The following is a 22,688-nucleotide window of genomic DNA, read 5'->3' on the forward strand; positions in this document are numbered from 1 at the left end:
AGCTGTTATTGAAACAATGAAATAGGATTCACAAACAAGTAAAATTGTTCAGTCTACTATATACCACACTAAGCTAGTTGATTAAGGTATGATATAAATAAATTTCCACCTTTCTTTCCAGGATCACACAAAGTAGGTGAGGCTTCTACTAAAACTCCTAAATATGCTCCTTAAACTATAAGCAAATGTGTTGTCTGCCACTCCCTGTGGCTGTTACAGTTCACTGTCCCAACATTCTCACTTACCTTCTGTTCTTGGATCTGTGCCTTCACCACTTTATACTCAGCAGATGGAGGTTTTTGATTGGCTATGAGCTCCTCAGTGTCTGCCAACCAGCTGAGCAATGGCTCCAAGGCATCTTGAAACTTCCCACAATGCAACAAAGCCTCCTGTAGCTGTGCAATTCTTTGTGCAACCTGTATCACAAACGCAGAGGCTCATTATAAGAAAGGAGAGAGCTTTTAAATTACTACTGATCCATTTTCGTAACTACAGATTGCGACTGTTAAATTTTTATTTGCATTCAGGTTCCGTGGAAACCTTGAATTTAGATGTCTCTTTTCTATGCCCTCCATTCCCACCCCACCCCTTGCAACTTACCTTTTTATTCAGTGTGTTCCATCGAGCATTGATCTCTTCCATGTCATGTTCCAAACCCTGCACATCACAGTTTTTTCCAGCACTCTGAATCAATCCCTGGCCAAGTCCATTCACTTGCTGTAATTTCATTTGAAGAGGATCCACCTGTTCTTTCTGAAACATCTAGATAATTATAAGCCAAAGATGATTTAATCTAATGGCAATCAGACCCTCTATACCAGCAGTCCCCAACCTTTTTGGCACCAGGGACTGGTTCTCCTATGAGAATCTAATGCCTAATGATCTGAGGTGGAGCTGAAGTGGTGATTGATGCTAGAGCTAGGGAGCGGCTGCAACTACAGATGAAGCTTCACCCTCTCACTGCTTACCTCCTGCTGTGTGGCCTGGTTCCTAATAGGCCACGGACAGTACTGATCTACCAGTGGCGGTCTACCACCCTGGGGGCTAGGGACCCTTGCTCTACATCACAGAGTGACTGGTTATTCTTGGGAGATTTATGATTCAACAAAGGACGGCCAGGAGTAAAAAGTGAAAACAAGCCATTTGTACAGGGAACCATCAAAGAAACAGATGGTTTCATATTTCAACGCAGTTGCCTATGGACCAGTAATTACAGAGAGTTATGGCACTACTTACATCTTTAGCCCAATGACTCATGGTTTGTTTTTGTTTGCTTGTTTTTCTTTTTTAAAACTGTTTGCTTAATTTTTAATGCAAAAAATCTACAGAGAAGAGAGAAGCATCAGCTTCAAGTTATCATAAAAGTGTGATGTATGTCAATCCTAAAAGAGACGAATTGATACCAAATGACTACTATTTAAGATTAAAAATACCTTGGGGAATAGCTTTAACTGACCACTGATATATGCAGTGCTCTTCTCTGACTAGGACTGATAAATCAATTAGCCAAAACATATTAACAGTGTGAAAAATGCCAACCTCATAGCTTAAACCCCCTGTGGCCATTTAACTCCACTCTGTTCCAGGGCCACAGACCACACACAGCCAATAATCCTGAAACAGTACTCTTCTGATTACAAAGGGAAACAGGCCAGTAATGCTGGGAAGTGCCCTTAACAACTTCAGACTCATACTCTCAGTAAAATGCAGATATATATATATATATATATATATATATATATATATATATATATATATATATATATATATATATATATATATATATATATATAATATTTCAAAAGTAATATACTGTATATCCACGTTCACAAAACAAAAATCTAAAACTATGTAAAGAAGTGTAATGAACAATGTGCATGCTTCCACTGTAGTTAAGCTCCATCATGACTTAGAAATTTCTAAAGGAAACAAGAGAATGGTGCTTTTGCCACTCTAAGCAAAAGAATGAAATAAGTATTTGTCCCTAAGATCAGATTTCTTTCAAATTATCAGAGGATAAAAATCGGCCATTCCTTTTTCTTCCATAAAAAAGTTTCTTCAGTTTCAGTGAGAGAGCTGTCAATTCAGACTGAAGGATGACAGAAAATGGAAGAGGACAAAAATAAATGTAAAAAAAAAAATTTAAGTTTGGGTAAGACTAATTTTGGCCTATATGAGACCACAGATCACACGAGGATTGGGAAACTGATTCTAGAAAGAATGGTCTATGGCTGGATGGATAAGTGAGTCATCAGGGAGGAAAAGCCCCAGGGAACACTGAAAAATAAAGGTTACAAAGGTAATTACCAGTGGGCTTCATTTTATACTGTAATTTGATTACACCATATTTTGTTAGGCAATACTACAAGGCATTTCAGCTAAAAATGACTGTTTCCCTAACATGGTTCCCAGAAAAAGCAAGTGCTATGATTCCAATTTATATCAAAGATGTTTTCACCGCAGAAAAATCAGAGCAGAGGGACTCCTGCAACTCCCATGTTCTAAGTTGCTTAGGTGCAACAAAACGGTGGTGTTAAGATGGGAGTTGGAAAGGTAAAGAAAGCAGAAAGTCAAATGTACAGAGGGAAGATGTCAAGTCCACTGAAGTATCCCCGTTTACAAATAATCAAATCCTGTCTCACACTTTGGCTGACATTTACATTCTTTATGTGTTGTCCAATATGGTAGCCACATGTGGCTATTTAAATATTAACTAAAAATTCAGTTCCTCAGCCGCACTAGCCACATTTCATGTGGTCAACAGCTATGTGTGGCTAGTGCCTACTGTATTAAGTGGCACAGATAGAGACTATCTCCATCTTGGCAAGAAGCTCTATTGGATAGCGATATAAATTTAAACACAGAGAAGGAAATGTATTTAAATAGCTTAATAATCTCTTCCACATAGTAAATTCTTTTTTTTTTTTTAATTTGGATTTACTTTGTTTATGAACATTTCCTATAGAAGCATTAGATTTCTTTGGTTCCCACCTCCACCCTATGGATCGCATTGACAGGGAATGCGTACTGTCTCATATTTTCTCAGAAGTTTAAAAATATATGAAAGCAACTCTAAATAAATACTATCTAAATATTTATTTTGAACACAAGTGAACAGAATGTTAGAGAAAGTAAATTTGAAAACACTTGCTCCTTTCTTTCAACTCTCAAATAAAACTGTTTTGCAAACCCAGTGCTTTAGACATATTAAAATTCTGACTCCTTAGTATTTCAATGGGACTGTGCCATGCTCTTAACTAACCAGTATTGGCAGACATTTCCCAGAGCAAAATACTAGTAAAAATCATTGCAAGGATATAAGGTACAACAGGAACATAAAACAGAAAATTTTGCAAAGAACTTCTTAAAACACTTTTATCTTTGGTAATTTCACATTCTCCCAGTTTTCATCCTGACTGATCTTTTTTTGACGCCTTTTGCTCTCTTCCTCTTTCTCTTCTAGACTGCCAAATGTCAGTCTCTGGCGGCAGGGAAAAGGCCCTCTTCTCATGCTATACTCTTCTAGGCAATTCCATCCATTCCTATGGCTTTCAGTGCTAACCATGATAAATACTTATGTCACTAAAACTGTATATCCAACTACTTTAATACTGCCATACAAATGAATCACAGGCATCTCGAACCTAACCCATTCCAGTATCGAACAGTACTTCCTATTTTCCTCTCTCTCCAAACCTATTCTTCCCTAAATCAACTACTTACTACAGTACCCATCCTTTCAGTTGTACAAACCAGAACCTAGATTCAATCCTTGATATCTTCCTTGCCCTCTTTCTGAACATAAAAGCCATTATCAGGTCTTGTTGATTCTACCTCCAAAATATTTCTTGAATCCATCCAAATCTACTTAAATCCCTCTAGTCCAAGCCACCTGGACAACTGCAGTAACCTAGCAGGACTCTCTACTCTTTGATCCCCTAAATCCATTCTCCACAGAGTAGACAGTGTAGTGTGATTTAAAAAAAAAATTGCACACCATAAGTGTTCTCTGTATTTACACCAATTATCTATAATACAGACTAATAAAACATAAGACAAAATGAGCTCTATAAACCCCAAATGATGTTGAGAACGTTTACTGTCAATGTGGACTTGTTTTCTCTAAGCCGAAAGCAATTAAAAAAAAAAAAGTAAATGAAATCATTTCACTCCCCTACCGAAAATCTTTGAATACCTTCTCAAGGTTTTTAAGGTACAGATCCCTTTGAGGACATCTTCCTCAGTCTCTGCATCATCTGGCCCCCTGCTTACCTCTCCAGATTTACTTCAAGGCACTCTTCCGGAACACTTGGTCACTGTGGTCTAGCTATTTCACCACCTTTTAGTTCTAACATGCCAAGTTCTTCCCATGTTCCATTTCCTTTGTCTAGAATACTCTCTCCTCTGACTCTCTGCCTAAGTAACTTCTACTTATCCTTCAGGTTTTAGTTTTAAAATCCTTTCCCTGACATCACAGTTGAAATTAAATACCCCTATAATTTGTTATCATGGCCTTTATTTTTTATTCAATACATTTATCATAATTTATAACTACATTTGTGTCATTTTTGCTTAATGTCTGTCTCACTCACTATAAGTTCCACAAAGGCAGGGACCATGCCCAATTCTATTCACTGCAGGAGCCCCAGTACTTGGTACAGAGTAGGTACTCAATAAATATTTATCCAGCGAATAAACGAATCCTTGTATAGCAATGGTGTTATTGAAAGCAAACAAATTCATGAAGGTTCTGCTTATGAGTTGAGGATTCAAACCTAATTTTTGCTTAAAAAGACTTTTTTGGGGGGCATATTTTAATTTTATAGAACCCTTATTTTATACATAAGGTTTTTTTCTTCCCCAGTGATTGGAAACAAGAGTAAGGAAGTCTATAAATGAGAAGAGCGTTTAAATAACCACAGATTGCTCTCAGTGGGCCTAGACTCCCACTATAGAAATAGCAAACAAATTCTGACATTTTGCTTCTTCTACCAAACTCTTATTATTAGAAAGCTTGTACCTATTTAACCATGTATACGTGTGTACATTTATACATAGATACACACACACAGAAGATCTAAAACAGATCATTCCAAATCACATTCTGGATATAACCACTTGTTAAGTTCTAAGTGTTTATGTATAAAAATGACAGGTTCAATTGCCTCTATGGACCCTTTTGGAAGAAATTAAATCCACACATTTTCTAATCTTGGAAAAACTTTTTTTCTTCAATAATATTTCATCAATTTAGCAAAATCTGTATACTCATGTTACCTCTATAATGATATTTGTCTTGTTTCCATAAATATTTTCAAAACAGACTCTGTACATTCTTTTTAGTAACAGTCCTGACTGTGGCTATGGCTTATATTTCTCCTTTTGTACACAGATGTAGGCATCCTGCTTCTATATATTTCATAAAGTAACCACATTTCAATAATGATGGACTGATTACCCTGCAGCTGGCCTACTATTTCCTTCTCCTGTCATTTATATCAGGCAATATGTCTTAAAATGACCACCTCCTGTAGTTATAAGAATCATTAGGTATTACCTAGCCTCATCTACTCATTTTGCAGATGGAGAAGCAGAGGTCCCAGAGACTGAAAGAAAGAGGCTTTCCTGAATTTTTTTTCTTTATGCATATTTGATTGACTCCTTATAAATTTAATTCCTATATTTCACTGACGATTGCTGTGGTCTTTATACTAGAAATATTCTGTATGATCAAGAATGCTTGTGACTTTGGACAGGTTACTGGGATCTTGGTGTCAATCCCAAATCTGCTAAAATTCAGAAAACTGAATCAAATCCATCAATATGAAAGGTGATACATTCTAATTTGATGGGATGCTACATTTCTAAATAACTGGTGAAGCCCAAGGTGACACCGCCACCACTCAGCTGAGGAGGAAGATCTGTGGCAAAATTAGCAGCGTATGGCCCACAAGCGAATGATTTTTCGTTGCTGGTAACTGCCTGTTTAAGTGGTGCTCTAGCTAGCTAAGGCTGCCCTGAAAGGCTCTGCAATGGGGTGATGAGAGAACCCATCTTTCTTGAAGCATCCATGGATATTCAGGAGACTGACATTCATCCAGGGAGCCAGTCAACAGTGAATGCCTACTACAAGGAAGATATTGTTTCGGGTCCTGAGGATGGTGTACATTCAAAACCAATTTTGTACTCAGTAATCCCTGACTGTACTAGATTAAACTTCTAACTCTTATACTCCACTCCTTACCACTGACCAAAGGACACTGGAGCAGTGAACTACAGACAGGTGATCTCAAAACCTTCACTTCCTAGTGAAGGAGTGCTCAAGGATGTGGACACTGTTCCCAACAGCTTCCTAACATAACATAGTCTATTCTCTAACTTTAAGAATCTCAGAATGAGGAGCTAAGAGAGACCCAGGAGAACACTTAGCCCAATTCCCTTATTTCATAGGTTAAGAAACAAGAGGTACAGGAAAGTGACTTGGCTCAGACCACAAAGTTTTACAAGATGACTAAAATATCTTTTTCATAAACATTATTACGCCTTATTCTGGCTTTAAGAAACAGGTTTGTATTTAAAAGCTATTATTCACAGATCTGTATATTGTTTTTAACCTGCTTTGGTGAATTCTTTCAACTAACCAACATAACTATTCGAAAGGAGGAGACGACAGATATTGACCGTGATTGAAATCTTATATACACTTAGTGCTTTAAATGGGTTATCTCATTTTATTATCACAAATGAGGAAATTGGAGACTCAGAAAATCTAATTTTCCCAGAATGGTTAAATATCCCATGTCCTAGCCCAAAGTCCACTCTCTGGTCTTTACCTGACTATTGACATCACTGATCAATTAGCAGTCTCTCAATTTAGGAAAGAAAATGCTCACTGTAATTTTCAAAAGCAGAATCATCCTCTCCTTCTAATAATCTTTGTCAAAATGTAAACCAATAACTGTTTACTTTCCTGTTTTCTTTGGGCTTGGGTTATCACTGAATAAAAAATGGAATATGAATTATAAAGTTTTTGCCAGATGAAAGTAAGGCATATTCTCCCTCTTCCCCAATAAACTCAATAGAAAAACCAGAAAAGCCCAAGCATCCCAAAGAGAAACAAAGTATTCTGTGCCCTTTCTAATCACCACCAAGTCCTAGAACTTGCAAACCTCATTATACTCTCCAGATCCTTCAACAAAACGAGCAACAATTACCTCATTTGAATTTAATCCATCAGTTGCAGCCTGAGGCATTTTCCCAAGAAGCACTGTGCCTGTCACCTCCTTTATTCCAAATGCTGGGGAATCAAGGTCCTCCTTGATCCACATTCCAGCAGGAGGATCCTCTTCTAGAACAGAAGTTCCTTCTTCTGAGATAGGCACTGAATCAGTGTGGGCAGTATCTCCCAGGAAGGGCACATCAGCAAGGAAAACTTCCTCCATAACAGGCACTGCACCAGTTGCAGATTCCTCTGGGGTGGGCACTGCAGCAGCTGGGGCTGTAGGTTCCTCTGTGGAGGGCACTGCAGCAGCTGGGGCTGTAGGTTCCTCTGTGGAGGGCACTGCAGCAGCTGGGGCTGTAGGTTCCTCTGTGGAGGGCACTGCAGCAGCTGGGGCTGTAGGTTCCTCTGTGGAGGGCAGCAGCTGGGGCCAGGTTCCTCTGGGTGGCTGCAGCAGCTGGGGCAGGTTCTTCTGGGGTGGGCACTGCAACAACTGGGGCTGCAGGTTCCTCTGTGGCAGGCACTGCAACAACTGCAGTTGACGCCTGCTCTGGGGCAGGCATTGCAACAAATGGGGCTGCAGGCTCCTCTGGGGCAGACACTGCAACAGCCGGGGCTGCAGGCTCCTCTGGGGTGAACATTGCAACAGCTGGGGCTGCAGGTTCCTCTGGGGTGGACACTGTAACAACTAGGGCTGTAGGCTTCTGTGGGGCAGGCATGGCAGCAGATGGAGCTGCAGGCTTCTCTTGAGTGGGCACTGCAGCAGCTGGGGCTGGAGGTTCCTCTGGTGCGGGCACTGTAGCAGCTGGGGCTGCAGGCCTTCTGGGGCACTGCAGTATCTGGGGCCGGCGTCCGGGCTGGCACTACAGCATCTGGAGTTGCAGGCTCTTCTGGGATGGGCACTGTAGCAGCTAGGGCTGTAGGCTCCTCTGGGGTGAGCACTCCAACAGTTGGGGTAAAAGGCTCCTCTGAAGCAGGCACTGCAGCAACTGGGGTGACAGAACCTTCTGGGATGTCATCCCCTGTAGTAGGCACTGCAGTAGCTGGGGCAGCAGCCCCCTCTAGGGCTGATACTGCAGCAGCTGGAAAATGTGCCTCTATGGTGACCACTGAAGCAACTGGTATGTCCTCCTCTGGAAAGGGCACTGTAACAGCAGCTATAGCAGGCCCCTCTGGGGCAGGCACTGTAGCATCTAGGGAATCTTCTATAATGGGCACTGCAGCAGTTGGGGCAGGTTTCTGTGGGATGGGTATCCATTCCTCCAAAACTGGTTCAGTATTACTAGCCTTGGTAATTTGTTCCTCCACCGAGATATTTAGCAATGAATCTGAATCTTTCATTTCTGTTTCCCTTCCCTTCAACGACACCACATTTGGCTTGGGCTTTATGTCGTTCACAGTTTCCTCTCTGCTATGTCTCCATCCTCCACCCAGCAGGTGCAGATTCAGAATCTCTGGCTCTGGAGACATCCTCTGAAGTCCCTGGAAGGCCTGTTCTGGGAAGTCTCTATGAAAATGTGCCGAGGCTTGGCCCTCCAAAGGCTGGGGTTCATAACCCAGCTCTTGTGCCTCACCGTGAACTGTCTCCATGGACAACAATTCACAAGGGTCCACATTTCCCAAGGAAGTTGGACTGTTATTTTCTTGATTAATAACTCCTTGCTCAGTTTTCAAATGAATTTCATCTGTTAGTAAATGTGAACCATATGATAACATCTCTACTTCAGCTCCTGAGGTAACATCTGTTAGTTTATAGCTGAAAGCAGAACTGAGGGGAACCCTCTCAACACGCTCTTCAACGTTCCCCTCAATTTGACTGCAGTCTACCTGGGACAAATTGCCATTTTCTTTGGCAAGCTCAGCTTCAAAGGCTGATAAGTTTTCTTCAGGGGAAGCCCTGTGATCAGAGCTGGGCAGTCCTCTCGGGTCCAGCTCTCCCAGAGACTCCAGATAAGCAGGGTATTTGAATTTAAGTTCCCCTGCAGTCGAGGGGCTAAAAGGCACTTTTTCACTCTTCTCACTAACAGTGGAAGTGTCCCTCCTGGTATCGGAGTGGTCAACAAGTTCCACAGCATTAGGCACCTGAGAATCATCCAGGGCATGAAAATATTCACAATCCAATCCAGTATCATAGTCCTTTATCCTTACCTTTAAAAGTCCTATGTGTTCCTTTTCTAAGGCAGCCCCTGGAAAATGACTAATTACCAGTGAATTTTCTGCATCCTGGGATGGGGCCAGCCCTTCAAAAGAGGCTTGGTTCTCCAGCTCAACTAGAGGAGTTACTCCTTCACATAAACACTCTTTTTCAAGTTCAAGAAACATCTGCACTGAATCTGTGTCAGAAAGCTGCTCTGAATCGACAGGACCAACAGTGCTCTCTAAATCAGAAACAAGATCCTTCAGCTCCTGAGCAGTTCTGTTTATCGACTCATCCACTACACTCTCACCTGTGACAACATAACTGTAATCAAGAGGTATATCCTTGAGAACAGAAGCCAAAGGGTTCTTAGCTTGCTGTAGGTCATCAGAACAATAAATCTGACCAAGAGCTAGGTGGTCAAAGGTCCCCAAGACAGCAGCTGAGCCATTGGCTCCGTCCTCCACCAGTGCCATAGTGTTTGCTTGTTGTCTTTCTTCAAAAATATCTGCCAGACTGTTCTTCTCATCTGCCATTAGAAAAGTGTTTCCTCTCTCTGACAGTTTCTCCTCCTCCCACTCCTCCTCAGCCTCCATCATGATCCATCGCTCATCCTCCTCAAACTTTAGTTCAGACTCTGTTTTCTCTCTCAGGCTGGGAGTTATGAGAACATGCAATTCTGGATCCAACAGCTCTTCACTCAGGCAAGGGGAGAGAGGTGGCATTTCCACAGTACAAGCTGTGTCCCCAAGGGGGTGCTGCTTCTCACTGAAGCCTCCCTTAGTCAAACTTTTCATGGCTCTGGGCCAGGTTGCACTTGAGAATCTGTGTTCCTGCATTACATCTGTGTTACCACTTGCTGCTACAGCTTCTGATTCTAGAGGCTGGAATTCATGGGGAGAGCTCTCACTGTGTTGCTGAAATCTGAAGTCTTGGCAGTCTCCACTTAAGTTTTTCACATCCTGCACTTCTGGAACACCTATGGATCTGGACACATGTTCCAGAGTTACTGACTCTGACTGAGGTTCCCTGTGGTCCAAATGACCAGAACTTTCTGTTAATGCAGAACTGGAGTCCTTTTTCTCTTGCAAAGAAGGATTTGAAGCACCAGCTTCTGAAACTTCACTGAGAGAAGCTTCCATCCTTTCTGCAAATTCTGGGAAATTGGGTGGCATGAAGGACTTCCATGATCTCCTGTTAACATTGTCTTTGCGTTCTGCATTTGGTCGCCTTCTGGGCGGAACAGGTGCTGACTTCTGCACATCGCTGCTTAGCTTCAGTGCATCAAATATTATTCTCTCATCCAGTTTTTTGCCTTCTGGTGCTCTAGACTCAAAAACATTAGATGCTGCTCCTAACGTACCATTGCTGGATATACTACTTCCTTCCATCTTTTCCATGGTGCTCTTTGAAGTCTGATTAAGCTTTGACCCCTGGTCAATTTGTTCATTTATCCTCATTGTGTCATATATAGACCGCTGTGGAACATAGCAATCCTCTATATAGCCATCCTCTTCCTCTCCTTTCCCCAGGCAGGTGGGGTTCTGCCTTAAACAGTCTGGCCTGCTGAGTGGCTTACCCATACTTTTTAAATCAAGATGAACCTTCAACCTTTTAAAAGTTTTTCATGAGTTCCCCCAAAATGCATTCTGCATAAATTAAAAACCTCTTTACATATTCATAATCTCAAACCAACTGGATTTGCCCTTCAGAAAGGCCTGGAAGTCCCACTTTGAAACCATTCGGGGGGAAGTTCTAAGAGGAACAGCTTTTTCCTCACAGGCTAGCAGCCTCATAGTTGCAGGTAAGTGACCATTTAATCAACAAACATAAAATAATTCCTTGTATGGCTTCTGTTTTTAAAAGAGCACTGCTCCAATTTAGTCAATAAAAAAAAAAATCACGTGATATTGACAAGTCTTATTCAATATCTAGTTTCACTCACTTCTCTCCCAGAGTTGGAAGCAGAGGATTTACCGATTGTGTCCTTTAACAACAATGGCACAGCCCCTTAGTCTTCATGTATGGCCCAAGCTCCCAAGAATTCCTTTCATGTTATCCTCAGTTCCAACCCTGGATAAGGAGTCCAGCTGGTCTGAATTAGCCATTCGTCCTCCCTAGTTCGGGTGTTTGCATTTGAACTGGGCTGGTAGGCGGATATTCCTGCAACTTTAAACACAGGAAGTCCTTCATTCGGGGCCAGCTTGGGGCTTCCTGTCTCCAAAACATCATGGCATTGTTGTGGCTCCCAGAACAGCCCTTCGCTGTGACCGCAAAACAAGGCGAGTGGAGCCCGGCGCCCGGCCTTTCAGAGGCCGGCAGGCTGCAGCAGCAGCCGAGGGTCTGTTGGAAGGTCTAGCTCAGCGCGGCCCACTCCCCCGCGCCATGCCACGCGCCCCAAGGGCCAAGGTCGCCTCACCGCAGGCTGGCAGGTGGCTCCGGGCCGCGGCGGCCTCCCGGTCCCGCGCTCAGGAAGTTAGTTTGTCCCTCCGGCAGCTGAGTCCCGCGTGCTGTGGGCGACACCTCCCCCGCCGCCGCCGCCAGTCCCCGGCCCGCAGCCGCCGTGCCGTGGGCTGCATGTCAAGCAGCCGTCTCTATTCTCCGCCGCCGCCAGTCCCGCCGTCCTCCCCGCCCGCAGCTGTCACGGTCCCGGCATGCAAACTTCTGGCTGGGAACAAAAGGCTCCGCTCGGGCCGGGCGGGGGCGAGCCCTCCTCCCTCTCGTCGCGCAGCGCGGCCCGCTCGCCCGCTGCTCGCTGGAAGTGCTAGGCTGGCGAGCGGCTCTCTCCCCCTTCCCGCGCCGCCGCGCCGCCCCGCCCGGGCAACCCCCCTGGAAGCCCGGGAGCGCGAAGCGGAGAGCCCAGGGGAGGAGGGCGGAGGCGGAGCCGCGGCGGGGGCAGGGAAAAGGAGCGACTCGAGCGGAGAGAGAGGGAGCGGCGGAGAGGATTGGAGACCGAGGCATCGAAGGAGGGGCTGCTGCGCGGTTCTGGGCGAGGGAGTAAGGACGCCAGCCGCTCGGCTCAGCAAGCCCACGCCCCCCGCGCCCCCAGGCCCGAGGGAAAGCCCCGCCCCCGAGAGGGCGAGAGGAAGGGAGCTGCGCTGCGCTGCGCGAGCCTCGGCCGCGCCGCGCAAATCCCCTGACAAAGGAAAGGCCCGCCCTCCTCCTGCCTGTCAAGCCCCCTGCCGCCCCCGCTGGGTCCCAACCCGCCGGGCTCAGTTCTCAGTCCAAGGGCGAGCAAATCCAGAAGGGGCTCCCCCGCCTCCTCCAGCTACCAGGCTGTCTGGCAAGGGCCACTCGGGGCCCCATCTGCCGGCAGGGTCGTGCCGGCTGCAGCGGGCCGCTTGCCTCGCTCTGCAGCCAAAGGCTGTCCGAGTCCCTCCAATGTCACCTTTAGCGCGCCCCTGCCGGGCCCAAGAACACTCTAGCCTTAAACCCAGTACTTTCCGGGTGTCCGAAGGAATTCAGTCACGCTCAGAGTCCAAGTTATTGGATAAACTACAGGTACCTTCTCTCTCCCCCTTCTCATGTACATTAGGTTTTGGTCCATTTTCCCACCAGGATCTCGCTGCCCACAGACCTGAGTAGTGTCATTAACTGAGGAATAGGGATTGGGGGAAGGAGGCAGTGGAGATGCCAGCTGCAATGCCCCAAACTGAAACACCTGGGCTCCTTTATTGCTGCCCACACCCAAGGAAACCTGAGCCTCCTTGGGGCTAACTGAAAAGCATGAGTCTGTATTTAAGGTTTCAAGACGCAAAATACTAAAGAAAGGTGGCCCACAATCCCATCCACAGCTTTTTGGCTTTTAGAAAAGCCATACAGTCAGTCACCTGGTGACTGTTGAAAGTACAAAGGGCAACCCAGGAAACTGTCCACCAGAGGCAGCTACTTTGCTGAAGGAGTGCAATACTCTGCTCCCTTTGTGGTTATTTTCTGAAAGGAAAACAAAAGAGATCTAAAATTTCCGAATCTCTGTTGGACCTAGGGTCAATATAGATGGTCAAACTTATGGAAAGCTATTTCTATTCTTTACACAAACACTAAGTGAAGCCAACAGTTGGTGTATGGAGATCAAACAGTGAAACCTTGAGCTGGGCCTTAGGCCTACTTAGGGAGCCAGAGGGGTCCTTGGGAAAAATGAGGTATAGGCTGAAGCCTGTGATCAGAATTAAGTAAGTAAAAGACCTTTCACTGGCAAAATGATTTACACTTCATTTCTCATTTCCAAAGAGGCTGCTGATCAATTCTGCCCACTGAAATCCAAAAGACTCTCTCCCCGTCTGTAAACTGACCCGGGCGGGGCGGGGCGGGGGAGGTGCGGCAGTGGTGCAGACTAGATTGTTTTGACAGACTTTCTAACTTTAATATTCTTTAGTTCTAAAACTTTTAAAGGAGCTGCCCCCAGAATCTTGAGTCCTCCTGGTCCTATACTGCAAGACACTAGAAATCCTTGTCCTCTGAGGAACAAACAGCAGAAAGAACCAAGAATGCCTAACTTAGGGAAGGTTTCAGGCAATATGATCAACAAGAAATATCTGAAGGACTGGGATGTGGGAGGAAGGAAGCTTGTTCTGGATGTCTCCTTAAGCTGGCACATTAAGATCCAAGGGCAGAATTCCAACCAACAAAGAGCTTTCTCACAGCTATTCAAAGAATAGGGTGGCCCCTAAAGTGATGACATTCCTGACCCTGGAGGTATTTGAGCAGAAATTCAAGCAATCACTTGGTAGAGATTTGAGGAAACGAATTTACAAATCCTCTATTAGTTTGTTCAGAATAAATTTTAAGGTCCTATCTAACTGACATACTGTGTCTTAGGGCTTGATCAACTTACAAATCTGATACTTAACATTTCAGGGAATCCAGGTTTTAATTTTCCTTTAATTATTCAGTACAATTGGAAAAACCCAGGGAAGGCAAGATCGATTTCACTAGCAAATCTCCCTAGCCAAATACACTCACTTAAGTGTTCAGATATCATAACAGGCTGTTTATTGTGCCAGGGCCCCTCTGGTTGGAAGAATCTGAGGAATTCTGGCTCTGGACTAAGGGTGGATGGTTATTCTATTATAAAGAATGATCTTGATTTGGAATCACAAACTTCATGGGCAGAAATTCCTTTCCTGTTTCCTCACCATGTCAGTTGCCAATCAATTCAATATTTTCTTAATCCCACCCCACACCTATCTACCCTATTTTCACCACTCTCACCAATGCTTCAGATTATAATACAAATAAGTGGAGCATTTTAGCAACTATGAAGTTCAGATTCAAATTACTTTTTAGCTTAAGTCACACTCTCTCTGACTAAAGTTTAGGACAGTATTACAGAGAAAACCTCCAAAAATTCAAACACAACTCTGTAGAAAGGATAACATAAAGTTGACCAATCCCCCAACCCAAAACAAGAAGCCAAAGAGTGCTTTGCTCCTTATTTTTTTTTCTTTTTTTATTCACTGATATGTTTAGAAAGAAATCAAGAGAGGAAGCACAATGTCTCTTTCCTCCATGTCTTTTTATCTGTTCATGAGTTTCTCTTTAGTTTTGGTATGTGGAACTCTGCCAATAACCATTGCAGTGACTGAAATAAATACCTGATACAGCTTTCAGACTCTTGTTACCCTGATAGCTCCAACAACAGCAACAACAACACAAACAACAACATAAAACATCTGTTCATTATATACGCTGTGTGTAAACTTTTTAAAAAAGAAGTACGGGGAGCTCCAAAGAACCACTTCAGATGCTCTTCCTACTCCTGTAACCACGAATATATATGCTGAAGCCAAATTTCAAATTAGTTTCCAGTTAGTTGATTACAGAGTTCAAAGAATTCTCTACTCATTTAGAAATTCCTAAGAACAGAATTTGGTGTCAGATTTTCCTTCAGTGAACTTAGAAGAAAGAACAATCCTGGCCCTTCCTGCTGTCTTCCTAATTAAAGACAGCCGGGTAGAGTCTCTACATGCCCTAGCATAGCTCTCTTTCCAAATTTTGGACCTGGCACTTTGCCTTTTTCTGCGCCAGACTTAAACCACTAGACCCCTAGGACAATCTGGAGACCCCAGATCCACACTTCCTCAGATTTGATAATGCCTTTTCATCCACCCCCTCTCCTGGAGGATTAGTTCTGACTAGAGTAGGATACAGAAGACTGGTTGGATCTTGCACATTTTAAATCTACTAAATGCCTTTCATCTTAGGATCTCTAGACTTTATAAGCATTTATTTAGTAGCAAGTGGAAACTCCACAGTATATTAGTCTGTACCTGTTGGGCATCAGTCACTACCACCCTTCGATGTTTTTATTATATAAACATGGCTACTGAATGGCTTATTAAGCAATAGAGCAAGATGTAAAGCTTGCTCTACATGGGATACTAAGGATTTTGCCGCTATTTGAGCTCTCATGTATTCCTGAACCCATGAGAAAACTTGCCACATGCCCTGCAGGAACTCTCATGACCCCTGTAAGCCCTTTCCTGATTGTAGACTTTCCAAAAGACAGTGTATTAATCCCTCTTTTAGCCACTCACCAAGACAGTGCTGATGACGAAAGCATGGGGCTTTGCAAGTTAGAAAAGACCTGACAAAAGAGTGGGAAGAAGGCAGGCGGGGGAGCAGAGAGGCTTTATGGAGAAAATTAAGTTTACTCTTTAGGACTTGTATATATAGATATGATGAAGATAAGAATTTCTAAGGGATAGAGGCAGGAAAACTAAAAAGGCAGAGACCCTAAAGAAGCAAATCTGAAGTTAGTGTGGCTTGAAAACAAGGTGTATGAAAAGGAAAAATGAGAGGTCAGAATGGTAAGTAGCTCAAAGTCAATTCGTGAGGGCTCCTAAATACTAAGCCAAAGAATTTATGCTTTATTCAGAAAACCATTACTATGTCAAGATTTATTTGTTTAAATCTACCAGGAGTAATGAGAGTTATTGAGTGGTGTGTGAAAAGTTTCCTAAGAATTTGGGAATGAGTGTTCACTCAGCTGCCATTTAATATATATTTTCTCATTAAAAAAATCCAAATCCTTAATTTATAAATGAAACTTGGGATGGTAAACTTACCTGTCCAAAGTAACAATTCCTGGAGTTGAGCGTATAGGTCTAGGGATGCTGCATTCGTGTTAATATGTACAGATAGATCATACAAATGAATACTGAAGTTGGAGCAATCAGTTAGGAGGATTTTAGGAAAGAAGTAACAAAAGCCTGAACTTGTGAAAATGAGGAAGGGGGCTATAAAAGAAATTGCAGAGGCAGGATATTTGGATTTCAAAACTGACCAGATAGCAGGTAGAGGTTAAAGGGAAAAATAAATTTAAAATAATGCTGTAGTATTATTCTTGGATTCCCGAAGGCATAGTACTACTATAAAATGGCAGCAGGGAGGAAGAAAATATTTGAAGATAATACAGTCAATGTAGAGCATACTGAGTGTGAAGTACTCAAAGGCTATCCATATGGAGGTGTCTAGGAAGGCCTCTCACACAAAAGATTGATGTTCAGGGTAGAGATACAGCTTTGGAAGCCTTCTCCCATAGAACAGTGAGGGGTTGGATATCTCAGAGTTCACCTGTGGAGTGGGGAAGAAGGCGAGTGACAGAATTTCAGGAATCACATGTTTGGACGGTAGGAGGACAAACCAAAAAAGAAAGCAGAACAGCCAGTGAAGAGAATGGAGAGAGTACAATGTCGGGAAAGTAAATGGACAGGGGGGCTTTAAGAAATGCTACATAAAGGATGAGGACAATGAGTATGACAAGGCCACCAGACTTGGCAACTAGGAAGTCAGTGAATACTTTCAAGAGAACAGTTTCAGCACTGTGATGGGGTGTGGATCAGATTAGGGATTAAGGATAAGTAGCGGTGAGAAGTAAGTATTGGTCCTCCCCTCTTAAGTTTCTGTTCTTTTGGCTTCCATTGCACTTTGCTATCCTGATGCCTCTTTTCTAGCTGGTCCTTTTTTGTTTCTTTGGGCTCCATTTCTTGACCTCTTAAGGCAAGTAATTTCACAAGGTATATCCTTGATTCTTTTCATTCATTCAACAAATATTTACTGTGGTCTACTATGTGCCCTAAACTATGCAAGGGAGAGTGATAAGCAAGACGGGTCAGGAACTCACATTTTAGTAGGGGAGACAGACATTCATTTTAATTCAATTGTGACAAGTACTCTGGTAACAAAGCAAACAATGCTATGAGAGCATGGATTAAGGGGCTCAATGTGGTCTGGTGGTTCAGGGGAGGCTTTCCTGAGAAAATGACCATATGGGCTTTCACCTGGGACTGAGAATAGTCTTTCAAATTCAGGAGTTACATGACTTCACAACTTTTACAAATTAAAAACTTCATAAAGTTGCTTGGCTATTTCCATTTAACAGGTCCCTGGGTTGAATCTCTCAAGGAATTTTGCTGTAGGGATCCTCTCTCCAATATTAGAAAAGGAGATAGAATAAATGATACAGATGAAAGAGATTTCTGAAGATTATCTCTTACATTTTATTACTAAAACAATTCTCATCATTGATTACAAATAGGTAATCTAGGTTTGAATTTAAATAACTATATCAAAATCAGAACTCTTCCTTTGGGAGTGAATTGTAAGATGATAAAGATATTAAATGGTTCACTTGAATGGATACAATAAATTCAAGCTGGAAAAGACCTAAATTCAATTTCTTTGAATTTGTATCTTCTTCCCCTGACTCATATATATATATTACCAAATATTTGAAATACATATTTGCTGAAACTATGAAGAATTGAAGCTTTCTTATAAAACATCTTGATGTGGTATAAATATTTGGCAGAAAGATGAATTATACCTGTGTTTTTGAGCTGCTTTCCTCTGAAATTAAGATATTTTTTCCCTTCACATCTCAATGTTTTAATTAATGATTAATGTTAAGAGGTGTCTCTCCCAAAGATGCTGACTTGGTAGTTGCCATTGTATGGCAACAGAGGACAAGAACATGGTCTATGTTAAAAACTAATTAGGCCAAGGACCCTGAGATCAGTAAAGCTGATCTGATGGGTAACTCTGAGTGACTGGGGAAGTCACTGAGCTGGTAACTGGCTTCTGGTTAATTCTGGCTGATATAAAAATACCATTGATTTGTACGTATATAAGCCAAGGTCAAAAAGAAGAGGTGGGATTCTGATATGAATAAATTAACAATTTAATGAATAAACAAACACATGTATATGTATGTATGTATACATAAAGTATATTTAAAACTGTGTTACAGAGTCATGAGCTAAACCCACATATGTATTGCTGCTCTAGGATTAGAAACAAGCCCTACACTTGTTCCCCACAAAAACTGCTCAGGGAGGCTATTTGTCCATTCACTTGTTTCACAGCTTTCATCAAACTAATTTTAATTTATTCTCGTTTGCATTTTTCCAAGAAGAAAAGAATGAATCTAATCTTGGGCTGGGCCTTAGATTAAGTCTTCTGGAGAATGATCATCCCTAGGCAAAACTTTCATTATTTTTTAATATAAAATTAGAAAATTTAATATTCTAATTTGTATGTCTGGATAAACTTTTTTTTTTTTTTTAAATAAAAGGATATTATCATTTATCGATCACTTAATATATACTTAGGGCTTGCATCTACATCACTTTATTTAATTCTTATAAAAACTCTAAAGGTATGATTTACCACTCCTCACATTTTATAGTTGAAATAACTATACAGAGGTTAAGTAATTTCTCCGAAGTTCACTCAGGTAGTAAATGATAGAGCCAGAATTTAAAGTGGGATATTTGTGACTCACACTCATATTAAATTTTTTTCACTACATCAAGTTAAATGAAATATGAAGACTTCTTAACTGCCAACTGATTGCTTAAATGACAATGACTCTAATCTGGCTTTCTTTAAGTACATCTGAAGTAGCAAATTCCTTTCTTAGTTTTGCTTTGTTTGGGCTAATACTGAAATGAAATTGTGTTCCTCTAACATATTCTAACTGGTAGAAAAGGAAGAGAGCCCAGAAGCAAGATGGAGAGATGAGGAATCTAGGCCAGGATTAGAATTTCTCAGGACACACAAAGAATATACCTCGAGTCTTGCAGAGTAGACAGAATTTTGAATCCTCACATGGCTAATGAGAAATAAAGAACATTTATTTCTCCATTTATACCAATATGCTAACTACTTTGAGGGACACAAAAACGGATTTATTGAGATGAGAGACAAATACATATAATCAGAAAATGCCAAAAATAGGAAGTATATGATCAAGGCCAAATGAGTTACACATATTAAATGATCTAGGAGATCAGGAGTGGTGAGCTGGGGAGATCAAGATGGCTTTGTGGAGATATAGGACTTTAGCCAAGGCTTCAGGTATGGGTAGAAATCAAATAGGTAAAATATATAAGGAGTTTGGGGAATAAGTGGATGGAGTAGATGGTCTATATAGGAAATAAGACTGGAAAGATAGTGGGGATCAAAAATGTAGTTTCCAAGACTGGAAAAGAAAAAGACTGAAGGCACAGACACAGAACAGTTCTGAAGAATGCCACCATTTAATTCATCAGATCAGATGTCTCTTGCATTGATCTGGAGGAAAGATAAACATTCACAGAAAGAAGGGTTAAAAACAGACAGAAGCTAAGGGAAAACCACCTCGGAAGCCCAAGTTTTAGAAGGCTACAGCATAATTTATGTGGTTTTTTTTCCGTGGGAACCATGTGCGTACACGCTGGCTGTCCAATCACACTAGCTTTCTGCATTCTGAACAGAGGATCCTTTGTTCCTAACAGCAAGGCTCAAAAGAGACCGTCTGATAAAATCACACTGAGATCAGCACTCCCAGCTGGTGTAGGGGCTGATGCCATTCCATAACACACCCTACAGGAAGCAGCTTCAGATACACAGCTGATTGATTTCCACAGCAGGAGCCTTGTGGCAGGGTGGGGTGGGGACTGGTCAAGCATGGAGAGAATTCTTTAGCCACTGACTCAAATTAGTTTACCAAGATCCTGACTTTATCCAACAGGTCTGTATAAGTCACTCTCGGAACCAACACTATTTCTTAACTAATTCTCGAAAAAAGGGAGGAAAACCACGAAACTTCCCCAGGCAGTGGAACTATTTCATAGTAAGTTAACTCTTACTTGTCATGGAATCTGAAGAGGGCAAAATACCAAACCCTATCTTTCCAGAAGTAGGCTGAATGATTCTCTGTTGTAAAGGGCTATCCTGTGTATTATATGATGTTTAGAGGCAGCAGCAGCCTCCCCGGTCATGACAATAAAAAAAATGTCCTTGGACATTGTCAAATGTCCCCGAGGGGCAAAACTGCCTCCAGTTGAGAACCACTGGTCAAGCATGAGCTTTGGTGCCAAAAAGACCTTTTCATTTCCAGTTCTAACATTTACTTTGCTGTATGGTTTGAACAAGTTACTTAACATCTTCAAGTCTGTTTTCTTACCTGCAACTGGGATTTCAAATGTCTGATTTACTGCGGGGGTGGGTTAGAGATCATTTAGACTTGGGTCTCTCTTACTGCACTTACTTCTACATCACTACCACTGCAATTCTTTGTGTCTGTCTCCCATACTATACTATTGTCTTGAGACTCCAGCACCTACCACAAGGACTGGCACAAGCGCTCTGTAAGGATGGACAGAAAGGAATATGGAACCCCTTACTCCTATCCCCCACAAAGGGATCCATAACCACGTAGACCATAACCACGTAGCACTTATTCTCATCCTTAAGTGGTCAAAGTTCTGAAAGGTCCACATTTGAAATCATAGTACTGGTAGTAGGAAAATAGCTTGTGCAGGCCTAGGGAATAAGTGTATCCCATTAATCTTCCACAGCCAATACCAGAGACTGGTATTTGAAAAGCATTTGGTAGTGGCAGTGGCATAATTTTGAGGAAGGTGGGGAGGAAGCACATTCTCCCCATAGCTAGGTTTTTCCAACCCAGACAGCTGAGACCTGGGAAAAATCTGTTTGGCAGGAGACAGACTTTTGGCGCAGTGACCTGACACGACTCCCCGTGGGACTCATTTTATTCCTGGTGGACCAACCAACTCTAACAATGAAACCTTCAAAGCAACTCATTGCACTTCCTAGGGGCTCACTACAGTTCGTGTGCCACCCAGCTAGCTAACTTAAAAGTGCCCAGGGTACTTTTCTGAAGTTCCAGGACTAGGCTGAGGCTGAGACCACTTACCATGCATTTCCAGACACAGTGAGAAACTGGCCTGTTCTGCAAGTCTGTGTTCATCTCAATCATGTTCTCTCGTCGAATACTCAACAATAAACATGAGTTCTACATGCGGTAAATTCTTGTTTTTCTTGTACAAAATCATAAGAAAAATCTTAGCTGCAAATGTTACGTGCTGACACTATATGTGAAGAATTTCAGTAAACTGAAATCAAACTGCTCAGTCCTTTCTTCTGGTTGAGGATATATTCGTTTAGTTGCTTTAAAATCCTCTCTTGCTATCAAAATTTCCAGACAGAGTTTTGTGAAAGCCATCAGCACTTTCTTACAACCTTCCATTAGGTTTTCCAACATTCACTAAGGCGTAAGGCTCCTTTAAGATGATGTAAAGGTTGCAATCTTGGGATTTTGTTTGTGGTGCTGATGTTTGAAACACTAATGGCGATACTTTAAAATGGGGCTGGAAAAAGTTCAACGTGAAGCAAACTTAAAGGCTCCTTCACCTTCTCCCCACCCAGTTCCTATGGTGGGTGTGGAGAGGATTATTACAGAGCGGTGGAATTCTTTTTTGGGGGGGGATGAGGGGGGTGGGACGGGAGGTGGTCACATAAGGGATATAAATATCAGCAGCGAGCTGTGAGCTCCTGGGCTGAGAACAACTGACAGGCTGTAGTCTCCCCTTAAAGGCACAGAACAAGGAGGCTCCCTGAAGTATTTCCACAAAGGAAGCTCCTCTTTAGAAATGCATCATCAACCAACACCTGCATCAACAACTTTAGGCAAAACAAACTGCAGATGCTAGGGAAAGTGACTAGGAGGTTTTTAAACCAGGCACAAATTGATACCCATGAAAATAAAGAATCCAGGGCCTGGCCTAAAGAAAGGCTGACTTAGAGGCAGTTGTTGCTACTACAGACACATAATCAGATTATCAGAAGTTTGCTTACTACATAAATATTTAACTTAATCAATGAGCACTCTTTCCAACTGAATGCTATTTCCCACATATAAATGGCAAATTTCTTCCAAGGCAGTGGTTCTCAATTGAGGAAGTCTGCTTTCCAGGGGACATGTGGCAATGTCTAGAAGACATTTTTGGTTGTCATACTGGGGAAGGGCTGCTACTGGCATCTAGT

General features: G+C 42.4%; 1 protein-coding gene across 1 annotated transcript in view; it reads right to left on the minus strand.

Moving 5' to 3' along the window:
• Positions 1-22,688, minus strand: part of MACF1 (microtubule actin crosslinking factor 1) — a 297,622-nt gene that overhangs the window by 47,838 nt on the left and 227,096 nt on the right. The window contains 2 exon segments of the mRNA XM_039850987.1: positions 246-416; positions 601-762. Coding sequence (XP_039706921.1) covers positions 246-416; positions 601-762 — 333 coding nt within the window.

Source organism: Pteropus medius, unplaced genomic scaffold (genome assembly GCF_902729225.1).
Source record: "Pteropus medius unplaced genomic scaffold, Ma_sr-lr_union100, whole genome shotgun sequence".
NCBI classification, from domain to species: domain Eukaryota; kingdom Metazoa; phylum Chordata; class Mammalia; order Chiroptera; family Pteropodidae; genus Pteropus; species Pteropus medius.